At 36.6% G+C, this 14935-nt stretch overlaps 1 protein-coding gene across 38 annotated transcripts in view; it reads left to right on the top strand.

Annotated features, from left to right (window-relative positions):
- Nrxn1 (neurexin 1) overlaps positions 1 to 14935 on the top strand; it is a 1038549-nt gene that overhangs the window by 517000 nt on the left and 506614 nt on the right. For 21 of the 38 annotated variants that reach the window (XM_085832802.1, XM_085832806.1, XM_085832815.1 and 18 more), the window contains 2 exons: positions 2976 to 3002; positions 3935 to 4054. In XM_085832802.1, the coding sequence (XP_085688928.1) occupies positions 2976 to 3002; positions 3935 to 4054 (147 nt within the window). The remainder of the gene's footprint in view (positions 1 to 2975; positions 3003 to 3934; positions 4055 to 14935) is intronic. The other 17 variants (XM_085832808.1, XM_085832821.1, XM_085832820.1 and 14 more) reach the window with 1 other exon arrangement.

Raw genomic sequence — 14935 nt, forward strand, 5'->3', positions numbered from 1 at the left:
TTCTTCTTAGCCAAAATAACATCATTATATTTAGCACTTACCTAAGTCTATGGAATTTTTAAACTTGAAATCAGTTTCCTCTCTTCAAAGTATCTGTATCTCTCAAAAGTTAACTTAAATTCAAGCTGTGGAAATAACAAAAGAGAGTATGAGTAGTCATGGAAGTCTTTTTTTTTTCAAAATCATATTAGTATCACCACAATATTTATTTATTTATTTATTTATTTATTTATTAAAAATTTCTGACATAACACTTGCAAAACAGAAAGAGACTATGTGATTTTCCATATTGTTTAGGAAACACAATTACTAAACGAATGAAGCAGCCCTAGTGGGAGAACAAAATAATGTGAGATATATTTTTGTTACTTAGAAATGGTCTAATAAGTGAGACTAGGTCATTTGTTGATTTATATTTCTTTTTTTTATTGTTTATTTATATTTTAGTATTTTCCTCAATTACATTTCCAATGCTATCCCAAAAGTCCCCCATACCACCCCCCCCACTTCCCTACCCACCCATACCCATTCTTTTGGCCCTGGCATTCCCCTGTATTGGGGCATATAAAGTTTGCAAGTCCAATGGGCCTCTCTTTCCAGTGATAGCCGACTAGGCCATCTTTCGATACATATGCAGCTAGAGACAAGAGCTCCAGGGTAATGGTTAGTTCATCATGTTGTTCCAACTGTAGGGTTGCAGATCCCTTTAGCTCCTTGGGTACTTTCTCTAGCTTCTCCATTGGGAGCCCTGTGATCCATCCAATAGCTGACAGTGCACATCCACTTCTGTGTTTGTTTGGCCCCGGCATAGTTTCACAAGAGAGAGGAAGGTTACTACAATTTTTGGATACTACTTTTCAAAAGTAAGCCTTCCTGCAGTTTGCATGGCAAGTGCTTTCTGAAAGAGACAGCTCAGCAACCACAAGACAGGAAGAAGTCACAGATACTAAGGACCTCACCCTGACACATTCCCTTAGGGAAGGATGTAGGGAAGGCTGTTACCGAATGTTTACAGTAATAACACTTGCTGTTGTTTCCAACCTAATTTAGTAGGCAATTTGTCTAGGATACTTAATTATAGGTTTCTTTTCAATGACGTTAAATTCGCTTCTAAATATTTAAACTCTGTGATAGCTTATGGAACAGTCTGCCCATGTGGAGAGGAAGCTTTAAATAATTTGGCCTTAACAATTCTCATTTCTTTTCATGTTTTCCTTTACTTTAGGAATATCATCACATTCCTGTCTTTCTGATATCATCTTTCCCTGATAATTTCATTCCAAAATTAATTTGACTATTTCTATTCTAAGAATAAGTTCATATAAACTTGTCATAGGTGTAATTGAAGAGATTCACGTGGCTTTAGAATTAGCAATTAAATTACACTTAGCCAAAGTATTATCTATTTCAAAGACAGTTCTCTCATGGAATTTAGCTCTTCCTCAGAAAAGAGTCATGCAACTACTGTGTTAATACAATTATGGCTGCTTCAGTTCTTGATCCTACTTTTTCTGTTCTCAGGGCAGTCAGAAAGTAGATAACTATTTGATAAAACAAGTTATCCATAACAGAAGACTCCCTTATACCTGATTCTCATTTGGGGAAGAAATGATTTCAATGATGATTGTTTTAAGAAATTTATATTTCTTTAAATGGATACACACAGTTTTTTAGTTTCTAACACTTTAGGCTATTAATCTGTAAACCACTCAAATATGTTTGGAACGTAACAAATAGTGAGCAAGTTAGTAGTTCATGCTTAAATTGAAATAATTATATATTCAGTTCTCCTGGAGATTATTATTCTTGCCATTGCTACTTATAACACTATTATTAATTTAATTATTACTTGGTGACACTAATTTTTGTTACATAATTGAGATTTATAGATCTTGTATTTCTAAAATTATACATCAGTTAGGATTACCTTAGTAATTTCCTGTGAACAGTGCCTTCACTGAGAAAGTCATAACATACATATGTTTATATGGTACATGTGAATTTCATTTTATAAAATCATGGTTTTATATAAAGACTAATTATAGAAAAATATGTTTATTCACTGAACTATGGTCTCATTGGCCATCACTATTATTTGAAGTCTGTTTTTATGTTTTTAAGAAAGCATGTAATTATTATTTCCAGAAATAATAAATTATTGTCTATACCTTTTAAATGAATTATATGCTTGTGTGTCCCCTTTTACTTTTTTATAAATTATTTTTCCTGGTGTTTTCTGTAATAATTATTCACATGGAAGTTTATTAGACCTAAAGACAATTAGGAAGGTATAGGCAATGAGAAGAATACTCTAGAAACTCTAAATCGCATATGCCCATCCTTTTAAGAGTGGCAATGGTCATGATATCCTGGAAACTTATAAAAAGAATGCTCTCTACGGAGAACGATATTGGAAGTTGCTACAATCCTTATGATTTTCTTCAACCACTTCAAATGCCACATAAATTCTGGCATTTTGGCACGACAACGAAGCAGAGCTAAAGGCAGTTAATACTAAGTTGGACTTGTGAATCAAAGTTTTCAAAAATAAAAAGGGAGAAGCCCACCAAGAAATCCTTTCTCTGTAAGAACCATAATCGGCAATGTGTGTACACATGACACAGCATAATACATGTTCCAATAAGCAAGTTGCTTAAGGAATCCATTCAGAGCCATGTAGGAGAGTAGGGATCACAAGAACCCTTTAAGTTGTCCCTTGTTGTGCCGTTGGCTAGATTAATCATGATCTGTATATACACACATATAGTGTAAGCTTCTAAAAGTTACAGTGCTTTCTCATTTTTTGGCTTCTCTTAGGAATTATGGCTGTTGATATTAATTTGTTTGCTATACATAGCATTTTCCCTTTATAGCAGCATGCATTTTTGAATCTAAACATTCTGTTTGCTCCATTTCCATATTGCTTACTAACATTAAATATATTTTGCTTTTTTTTTTTAATTTTGCTGACAAAGTTGCATTGATGAAAGCTGACTTGCAAGGTAGATAGCCCTGTGTGTATAAAACAAGACTGAAACCCCACCATACACAGTGGAAACATGTTTTTGATATTTTTTAGTAACTGTTATTTGGGTTCAGATTTAACTTTCTCCTTCTTGGACATTGTACAAGAAGCCCCATCTTGTAGCACAGCTGGCATACTGGCTTTCAGTCTTGGATGTGTTCGTACAGTTCCTGCTTTCAGTGCTCTGACGGCACTTCTCTGCTCCTTGTTTTTCAATGTTTAGTTATAATTCCTCAGAGACAGAATAGCACTCCTTTTACATGTGTGTTTGACAGGGGCATGCCACTTACGTTGTTATTCATTTTATGTTACCTGCATGATATCGTCAAAGCATGTGAACTGATACTTGCCAACACACCTATCCATAGCACCTAGGAATCATGACCTCCGCCATAGTGTATGCGTGGAAGCGGCTGGATCTCACAGGGCATTCTTCCATAAGTTTGTTTGATTATTTTTACCAATCTTTATCTCAATTTCATGATCCTACAATCTCCATTTCTCATGGCATCTCTATCCATTGATAAGAAGTTAAGGAGATCCATTCATTTTTAAAGACCAAATGGTGATAGACAATCATTAATGATAGAATGAGATTACCTGCTACCACCATGACTCTACTAGAAACTATCCACTTCCTTTAATTATCTGTTTGCTTAGTTGCAATTATGATGTAATTTTTCCTTTATTTGAAGCTTAAGGAGGCCTTTATGTTAAACTTTTCAGATCCTACTCCAGATGTGTGAACTTTCAATACTAGCTTTAACATGTAATTTAAGGTGTTGGCAACTACTGTATGTGATCTAACTCATGTAAAGAACATTCTGGATTTAAAAACAAAGAAACGAACAAAGAAGCAACAAAAACAAGAACCAAAAGAGCCTCTGTGTCTTTTGGAATATTTTGCAGGGCCCAGCACAACCTGCCAAGAGGATTCATGTTCAAATCAAGGTGTTTGCTTGCAGCAATGGGACGGCTTCAGCTGTGACTGTAGCATGACTTCCTTCAGTGGCCCACTCTGCAATGACCGTGAGTAACTCTCCAAGTGTAAATAGATACTTGTTATTGTGTCCAGATACTGCTTGCTTCACAAGGTATAAACATATAGGTTCTTATATCCCCTGCAATTGGACTGTTAAAGATGTGGCCCTCAGTTGTTTTCACACATAAAAATGCCTATTTTACTTTAGGGCTGTTATTTAAGCTAAATGAGTTTTAATAGAGATGGTTAATTGTCGAGTGTTGTGATTCTCTTTTGTTAGTTTCTTATAGCTATCTCTTTGGAAAGAACATTGTTAATATCTTATACGTGGGATTCTTGGTCATGTTTTGAAACTTCATACTGCTTTGTGCTATGTAATTTTTAAGTTTATCAGAGATCATAGCTTTGGGATCCTGATTTCTATGCACATTAGAAATTTTGTTTTTCTATCTTTCTACATCTCTGTAAATAAGCCCACTCTTCCCCATTCAACTTAAAAATACTATGTGTAAATCATTGTTCTTCAAGACCTCCTTCTTGTCTTTTATTTACTTGAATTCTCCACGTTAATCTCACAGTATTTGCATGACAGGAAAGGTGGATTTCATGTTCCATCACAGTCCTCTCTAGGGGGTCTGAATCAGAATCTGAAGAGTTTATGGTAGAATTAGCTGACCAACCGCAAAATTCTGGTTACTGAACTTTCATGTAGGTCTTGCTTCACGAGACTTCACTGAAATGATAAAAAAAAAAAAACTTGGACTATATATTTAGGGTATCCACAATGTAGCCTCACATTTGGCATGTAGCCTACATGCATGTCTTGGGTTGTAAATGCTATAGAATCGATGCCAAAGTTCTAGCAGAATGGAGAAAGGGATGTGATGGTTGAAGATTTGGACTAAAGAGAAGGGACCAAAGATGGTTTTCCATTTAAAGATAGCTTAGACTTTGGGATTTTTGTTTGTTTGTTTGTGGTTTTGGGTTTTTTTTTTTTTGTTGGAATATATGTGAATTATAAAATCGATGATAGGCTCAAACTAAATTAAATCATGGAACTAAATGGTTGCAAACTGTGACTATAGAACAATTCATCAGCTGTCTTTGGTTTCTGCCCAAAATATTGATTATAGAAAGCACAAACCAAATATATACCACACCTCCCTGAGAAACCACTGGAAGGTAATGGTGGCCAAAGGAAGGGGCTATCATATTTCTTCAGTGTATAATTCTGGACAAGTTACCTGGGCTCCAGTAAATAATGTTCCTTCCATGCTGTGTAGACATGAAAGTAGGAAAGACATTTGATGAAAAGAAATAAGGTTTCAACAGGGGGTAAGAAAGGACAATGGGTTTGTGAGTGACAAAGATGCATTATGTGATTATGAAACTGTCAGAGAAAATAATTGTACAAAAGAGAGCAATATTTAAAAAAACCCTTCACCCATGTGTATATGGTCAGCAAAATTTGGACTCATGTCGTTAATAATAATAAGACATTAAGCTGAAAGAAAGTCAAGTTGGGGGTCCCTGGGGTCCTTTGGATGGAAGTAGTGAGTGGGAGATATGACCAAATACAATGAAAATGTAAAATAATAAATAAGGAATTATTTGAAAAGATCTTTCATGGTCAAACCACCATGAATGCAAAAATATCTGACCCTCGATTTTTTTTTAGTTATTTTCTTCATTACATTTCCAATGCTATCCCTAAAGTCCCCCATACCCCCCCCCACTTCCCTACCCACCCACTCCCACTTCTTGGCCCTGGCTTTCCCCTGTACTAGGGCATATAAAGTTTGCAAGACCAATGGGCCTCTCTTTCCAATGATGGCCGACTAGGCCATCTTCTGATACATATGCAGCTAGAGACATGAGCTCTGGGAGGGACTGGTTAGTTCATATTGTTGTTCTACCTATAGTGTTGCAGACCCCTTTAGCTCCTTGCTGACCCCCAATTTTATAGCATCATCTTTTCTAGCATATAGTATTTAGAAGCAGTAAAAATACATTGAAATGATCATCCATTTACATATACCTTACATCTGCAAATCAAATTAGTTTTAAGAACAATTTTTTGTGGGTTATATAAATAACCTCATACAAAGAATCAGTGCACATTTACATATACAAAAAGCAAAGACCCTTTTAAAGAACTCCCACAATTGCTTGAATAACAACATGAGTTCATTTGTAGACCAATGACTGCTTGCATTTGCTCCTGTTCAAAAATAATGCAAAACTTTCAAGGACAACCAGAAGACTGAGAATTTGTTATGGTTTTACTTTTGCAAAATTCAATCTTGAAATCAATCTTGACAGATGTATGACTACATGTGTTAGTGGAGAGGGCTTTTTGGTAAGAAAATATTTTTTCATTTTGCTAAAGAACATCCTCTGTCAAACTGTTAAGCCATTTCCCTTGTTTTACACAACAGTTGCCATTTGGTTGTGTCAGACTGTGCATCCTGTACACCAGTGAACATGAAGAATGCAATTTTCTGTATGTGCCTATTTGGTTTTTCCTAAAGAACATCAAAATCTGACCTTAGGTATCAGACTGTCTTCAAATTAGTTTTTGCAGAAACTATCTAACGTGGCTCTTGAGTGACAGAAAGGGTGATGGCCATGATAAGGCTCGTTGTTATCTTCTTGTAAATGGGTAAATGTCATTCAATACATATGTTTCCTGCTATGCCTCTTGCTCGAATCAACATTGAATTATGTTTGAGAATTCTCAGAATCCTTGCATGTTAATACAGCCATTACCTCATACTAGATTAATGGAAATGCAAAGCGCCCCATAGCTTGAATATTGGTGTTCTCCTGTGATGAGGATTTGTAGATAAACATTAGTATTTACAGGCACATCTTATTTTAAAAGAGCTATGATTTATATAAAACAGGAGTAATTATTATTTTGAAAGCATTCAAGTTATAAGAATTAAGTCCCTTGACACATTTTTTTCTACCTTTTACATCTATAATCTCTCCCCATCTCAGTGGGGTTCTTTTTTGATGTTGTTGTTGTTTTGTTTTGTTCGTTTATTTTTTCTAGAGGAAACACAAATAGCAGTGATATGATTTTAACAAACACCTTCTCCTCCATTGAGGTTAACTTTACAATTAAGAACAAACAAGCAAGAAAGAAATCTAGAGCCATGGAGGTCATCTCTTACTTGTATTTTATTCCTATCTCAGTGACTGATCCAGGAATTCTGTGACTATAATCCCCCAAAAGGAAAATAAGTATTTCAATGTAAAAAAAAAAAAAAAACATACTGTGTGGAGACAAGAACCCCTCCCCCAGTAGAACTTCTAAGTTTCAAGTATCTGAGAAGGTTTACAGAATGGATTTGAGTAACTAGATATTTTTATTTATATTAGCTTGGAGACATAATTACCAAAGGGATGATGGGAATACTTTATAACTTGCAAGTAAGATGTTGGATAAATCATACTAAATAATTGAATTGAAGAGAATCTTTCAAAAACACAGACATCTTTGTAAAGTAATGCCAGAAGCTATTTTGAATGTTATGTGGGTTTTTATAAATCCCTTCATCCTTTAAGAATTTCCATCCTAGAGATGTACTCATTAAGAAAACAATTGTAGGCTGTGGGAGACGGGGAGAGACAGGGCTGTGCATTCCACTCTTCTTCAAGACAGAATCTAATTCCAAGTTCTTGGATCATCATTGCTTTGGCTTGTTATAGTAATGTTTTCATTACTGCTCAATTCCCATTGCTCTCTCCTCCAATCCATTCTGTTTCCTGCCTTTACTGTTCCTGGTTTAAAAATCACTATCATCTCCTGATTGATTTTTCCAATCAGAAGTGGTTTCTTTATGTCTCTGAATTCCTATAGGAATTTCATTAGCAATTACACTAGTCCATATAGTTTATGCTTGGTTTATCTCTCTAAAGCGGTATATATTATTCTCTTGGGAACAACATTATTTTTTATTTTAAAATCTCTTTTGGATTATATATCTGAGTACAACACACTGTAGGTAACTTGTGATAACAGGAACTTATTAAAACAAGGGTAAATGAGTATTTAAAGCTTGCTAAGAGATTTCTAGTGTGTCTTCAGTGCCCAACAGTATTCTAGCCTCATTAGTCTGGAGTTAATAACCCCTCCAGGGACTGACTCCAGTTCTCATTTCCACACTTAGCTATTGCAGAACACTGTCCATATGGTGTGTTTCTGGCAGCTCACTTCCCTGTGGCACCCTCCAGCTCACATTTCCAGGTTCCTCACCATTGCACACACTAATGTCCCCACCTGCTAGATGTTTTCATCACACCTGAAATGCATCCCTCTCAAGTTCTTTGCTTGAAGAGATGTAGTTTCATATTTGATACCTGTTTAACCTGTCTCACCCCTGGAAATGTGCTGGTAGTCCTGGACCGGATTACCATTTCTTTGAAGTATGAAGAAAACGGTGTGTTTTACTACTTCACATTATTTTAAATAGTAGATGACTGTAAACTTTCTTGTAAACTATTTTCCAGGTGTTCACTATATTGTAAGTCTGTATTAGGAGTTTCCATTCATTATGAAACATCTAAATTCTTCATATCCATGTGTGCATGCATGCTCACCGTCAAGAAACTAGTGTTTTGTCCTTTTCTGCTTTCAGCCGGTGGCACAGATTAGAATTTGACCAGATTAGCTAATTTAATGCCAATATGTCTATAATCACAGGAAAAATATCAAACACAATGACACTGTCACATTACATTGGTATGGAAGTGTTGCATGCCAAATTACAGTTCAGCTTCAATCATGTCTTTTCCCATAATACATCACAATATTTGGTGCTATGGCTTTAGGACAGTATGAGCTTGACTATTAAAAAATATTTTCAAAATTCTAAACTTTTCCAAGGGAAAATCTTTTAGAGAGGAATCAGTGCATCCTTTGATTTTGAATTACAAATATTCACCAAAACAAGGCTGAAATACATTGACTCAGTCTTTATACCATGACATTTAGAAATATCATAAGCTTTGTTTTATGTTTCTTTTGTTTGTTTGAAAAGAGAAACTGTCTGAGCCTCTAGATCTGAACTAATAGAGGTGAGTCCTAACGCAGAGTGAAATAACTTGGATGTAAGGAGTCTGACTCTCCCACTTAGGACTCTATGGATAGTAAGCTGTGAGATGATTTACTGTTATTTAAAACTGAATATTTCTCAATTAGCTATGGCTACTGTCAGCTTCTCATTGTGAATGTGGTGGGTCTCATTAACCTTTAGTCATTCATGCATTTCTAAGTGTGTTGCCCTTATGCTATTTAAAGCAAGTCAACAGCAATATATACTGACATCACCTTGGAAAACTTAAATAACTATGGGAAACAGGATCAATCTTGTCTCAAATTAAAGTATAATGCATTACAATACTGTTCATGCCAAGTTAAACAAACTGCTGTATATATATATATATATATATATATATATATATATATATATATATGAAAAAAATAAGAACACAGAAAAATCCTAAAGTCATAGGTTAAAATATTGTTGCAAGAATAACTGTCTGTCTGTATATATCAGTATGACCACAGAAGCCCCACTTTCAATGTTTTCTTTACCTATGTGCTTTGCTATTATTATTCTCTATTTTTCTTACTTGATCGACACTTCTGGCTCTTACATTAGCACTGTTTCTTGTAGATTTTATGTAAGAATGAGGTGACCTTCCATCTTTACATTGCTGTAGGAATGCTACCTAATCTCATCAGATCCCAGCCCACCAAGGTTTCACCAAGTTTGCCAGTCACCTGGTTAACTGTCCTTAAGAGATAACAATGGTTCTAATTTTCAGAGGTACCATTTCTTTTTCTTTTTAATTTAATTTTATTTTTAATTTAATTTATATTCCATATTCCATTTCCTGCCCTCCATTGACCCTCCAACTGCTCCACCTTCCTCACTTCCTCTCTCCCAATCCTGACTCCACATGGATGCCCCTGCCCTCCACCCGACCTGATCTCTAAACTCCCTGGGGCCTTCAGTCTCTTGAGGGTTAGGTGCATCATTGAATGAAAACAGACCCGGAAGTCCTCTACTGTATATGTGTTTGGTGCCTCATATCAGGTGGTGTATACCATCTGTTTCATGGTCCAGTGTTTGAGAGCTCTCAGGGGTCCGGATTAATTGAGACTACTGGTCCTCCTACAGGATCGCCCTTCTCCTCAGCTTCTTTCAGCCTTCCCTAATTCAACAACAGAGGTCAGCTGTTTCTGTCCATTGGTTGGGTGCAAATATCTGCATCTGACTTTTTCAGCTGCTTGTTGGGTCTTTTAGAGGGCAGTCATGATAGGTACCTTTTTGTGATCGTTCCATATCCTCAGTAATAGTGTCAGGCCTTAGGACCTCCCCTTGAGCTGGATCCCACTTTGGGCCTGTTGCTGAACCTTCTTTTCCTCAGGCTCCTCTCCATTTCCATCCCTGTAGTTCTTTCAGACAGGAACAATATGGGTCAGAGATGTGACTGTAGGATGACAACTCCATCCCTTACTTGATTTCCTGTCTTCCTGCTGGAGGTGGGCTCTATAAGTTCCCTCTACCTACTGTCAGGAATTTCTCCTCCATGGCTGCTGTGATTGCACAACCACTCTGGAAATCAATCTGGAGATTCCTCAGAAAATTGGAAATAGATCTACCTGAAGGCCCAGCTATACTACTCTTGGGAATATCCCCAAAAGATGCCCCACCATGCCACAGGCCCACATGCTCCACTATGTTCATAGTGGCCTTATTTGTGGCAGCCAGAAGCTGGAAAAAACCTAGATGTCCCATGACAGAAGAATGGATACAGAATATGTGGTTCATTTACACAATGGAATACTACTCAGCTATTAAGAACGAGGACATCCTGAGTTTTTCAAGCAAATGGATGGAACTAGAAAATATCATCCTGAGTGAGGTATCTCAGACCCAAAAGGACATGCATGGTATGTACTCACTAATAAGTGGATATTAGCTAAAACAAAACAAAACAAACAAACAACCACCTCCTAAAGTACAGGATACCCAAGATACAGTCCACAGAATTCAAAAAGCTCAGCAAGCTGAAGTGCCCAACTGAGGCCTCCTCAGTCTCACTTGGGAGGGATTAGAAAGCTGTCACAAGTGGGAAGGGAGGGAGGGACCTGGGAGGGAAAGTGGACAGGCAGGGTAGGAGAGTAGGGGGGAGAGAGGAACCTAATCAGGTATTGGGTGAGGAAAAATGACTGAAGCCCTGAGGGCCAGCAGAAAGACTGTAAACAGGCATCCTCAGGAATAGGAGGTTGGGGACCCCCCCCCCCAAGAATGCACCAGAGACCTTGGAGGTTAGAGACTCCCAGGACTCAAAGAGAGGGACCTTAGATCAAAGGTACCATTTCTAAGACATTTATAACCACAGTCCAGATATATAGTTCAAATTAGAATATGATCTTTGTGTTTTATGAACTTTATGCATTGAATAATCAAATTATCTCATTTTCACTCACTGAAAAGTAAGAACATATAGGAGTGGATAATTTAAATTACTTCTTTGGGCATGTAATATCTAGTCAAAGAATATCTTCAACCCATCCTCTTCCACAAGGTATCTATGCAGTGTCAACACTACATAAATTCTATACTATCCAAATTTCCAATGAAATTTGGCTCTTCTGACTTCTTGTTCTTAGACTTTTATTCTAAGACCTAAGCAGCATAAGATGTGCTCATACCCTAAACTGTTCCATTACTACTTCTAACTCAGTTAAAATCTCCAACCGGGCTGTCAAAAGCAGACTGTCATTCACTTACAGCTCTCGCATTAAAGGGTACTGATTATGAAAAAAGATGGGCCCTTTCTCTCTCTCTCTCTCTCTCTCTCTCTCTCTCTCTCTCTCTCTCTCTCTCTCTCTCTCTCTTTCTCTTTCTCTCTCTGTGTGTGTGTGTGTGTGTGTGTTTATGGCAGGCTTTTAGAAATAATAATTGAATATTTGATCAAGAAATAGGGCAAAATATTTCCAAAATTTATTTTGTTTAAATCATATTTTTTCAGTGTAAATAGGCACAATAAATGTTAAACACATTAACAAATAAATTTGTTTGAATTAATTTGAAAAAAAAGCCCTATAACACCCCTCTTCCCTTAGTAGACTGATTGGAATGTCAACGTTATTGCAATATGCTGAAGTTTAACTGGCATGTTGGGGAGATGTTCAAGTATGGGAAAGATAAACAAAGTATAACAAGAGATAAAACAACAAGGCATTCTGTACTCATACACGATGCACACTATCACTATCCAGTTGAGGGAGAAGATGCTGAATAATGTCAGAGTCTACAGCATAATCTTTGAAGACCTTTAGATGTACAAGACAAGCATGGGAAAGTGCACAAAGCCCATAGCATGAAAACTTACTATAAGATTAATGGTGAAGACCAAGGCCTTTCAGTATTGTAAGGATGAGGACAGAGGCTTGCTAGGAATGTGCACCATCCAGAAAAAAAGGTGACAATGAAAAAAAAAAAGTTGTGCTCGCACTAAAAATAATTCACATCTTAAAGGGACAAAATACTCCTGTGAAGAAAATGCACCTATCTGGTAATTATTTTTCCTTTCCCCCAAAAAGCATTTGATGACCTTAATGAGATGTACTATATCAACTCAAATGTATACACTCCTTTAATAGGAGGAATTACAGTTTCCTTTATGGATCTGTGTTGTTTTTTTTTTTTTCTCAGCGGTACCATACTCAGTGGCAGCATAAAATACATACAAAAATAATGTGCTATCTCTAGAACTTATGGAATGTGTGATTTTAGTGACTAATAATCTAAATTCACATCTCTCAGAAAATTACCTATGGAGTATACGACTTAATCTTCCCAGAATTTGATAAGAGAGGAAGGTACAAAGACATCATTTCCTTACTTGAAATGGTTTTAAATGGAACAAGTTTTATAAAAGGATTCAACCAATATAAAAAGATGTTTTTTAAAAACGGATTATGAACAAGGAGGCTACATTTTCAGGAGACAGTGGAAGCTGTGTTCGAGTAGGTGTGAATGTATCTTATAACATGTGACCCTTTCAAGAGAAAACCAGACGGAATGGATAAGCAGAGGAACATAAGAAATTTGTTTTGCCTGTTTTGTTTTTTCACTTAATCAATTCTCTGTATTTTGATATTTGGACGGGTTCCTGTCTGTAGTTTTGGATCTCTGTGTCTCAGAACACTGTTTGATACTGTACACTCTGCTGGGTAAAGCAGGTTGTGTCTGAAATTTCTGAAATTTCTCTAAGTATAATGGCTTAAGTTCCTGGCATATCTTTTTGTCAATCCCTGGTGGTTGCTTGAATTCCTCACCTGCTAGAGTCTGGACCAAGGATTCAAGTTTATGTAGGCAGTGTAGGAAAAATTAATCAGAATGTTGTTTCTGAAGTTGTAGGGTTCATCTTTGATGCCTTCCATCATGGATCTGCTCTCCTTGGCTCTATTATGGGGAAGCACTCCACTTCTCTAAGTTAAAAACAGAAAAGTGTCTCAGCCTCAAGAGACATCACAGGAGTAATTAACCTGGTTTTAGTGTCAGGCCTATGTGTTTTATTGACAGTGACAATAATTCTAGAAAGCAAGACCTTGGAAGCATCGTCTGTGTTGTTAAAGTTCTAAAGATGAAACCTAAGGCTCCTGAAACGAATCTGACGAAATTCACCCCGTTCTGTGGCATACAGTGGGAAATCTACTTGTGGTAGCTGTGCCTGTAGACCCTGAAATTCACCACCTGAGAACAAACTTGTAGAGATCAGCCCCTGTGGCTGAATCCCTGTAAACTCTGGTCATGTAAAGACAAGGAAAGTTGTTTCTCAGTGCCAGCCCTCAGTCTTGGTCTTACAGTCACCATGAAAACCCTCTCCTCATTTGCATCTATATTTCTTTTAGTAAAGTTGTCAGGAGTTTTCATTGATATTCACTTTCTCAGCTACCTTTCGTCTTTTCTTTCAACGCAGAGTCCTCAACAATTTTATGCAATTGGTTCTTTTCTGCTTGTAGCAATTTTGTTCCTTATACACTCTGAAATAGGATACATAAACATGTGTTAGTGTGATCACTGAATGGATTGTCTGCCAAGTTGCTTTCTTCTCTTGATTGGCTTCCTCCTCTACTTCCACTCTCCCTAGGAACATGCAGTCTGTGCAGATTATTTCAGATAAAGTTCAGCTAAGGGTTTATTTGCTTTGATGCCAAACACTGCCTACAGGAGTCTATGCATGTGTCACATCTTCCATTTTGGAAATATTCCATATGGTGTTTGGTACATATTAGAGCTTGCTAATAATAGATCAATGTTTTAAAGCCTCTCGCAGTTAAGTGATTGTGTTTGTGTGTGTTTTCATCCACGCATATTTCATTCCTACAGCTCATTTAAGAATATATATGTGTATATATACATGTACTTGTACATATATACATACATATATCATATAACAGTTGGCAGGTGTCATTTATTATGTTTTTATTACATTACTATTAATATGTTTTTCATTACCTTTATTCCTTACTCCAGCAAGATTAAATTTTTATGTAATGAAAAAGAAGATACTTTGAGTACAGGTGTGTGTTTGTGTGTGTGTGTGTGCATGTGTACTTTTGTGTGTAATGCTTGTAGTATGTGTGTGCATGTGTGGGTGTGTGTGTTCGTGTTTGCATATACTCGTAGAGGTGATAGATTGTTCAATGGCCATCAGTTTGTACTTCGGTTTCTCTGGTGTCCTGCTTTTTATCACATTATATTTAGCAAATGCTAGGACTGGCTGTCATTGCACGAAAACTATTTTCATTCACTTGGCTGGCTTTTTCCGCATTAATTAGGTAATACCTGAAGGAATGATCTAATCATTATAAAATTCTATACTTTCTATTTGAT

This window comes from Mus caroli, unplaced genomic scaffold (genome assembly GCF_978045245.1).
Source record: "Mus caroli unplaced genomic scaffold, Mus_caroli_1 scaffold_18, whole genome shotgun sequence".
In the NCBI taxonomy this organism is placed as follows: domain Eukaryota; kingdom Metazoa; phylum Chordata; class Mammalia; order Rodentia; family Muridae; genus Mus; species Mus caroli.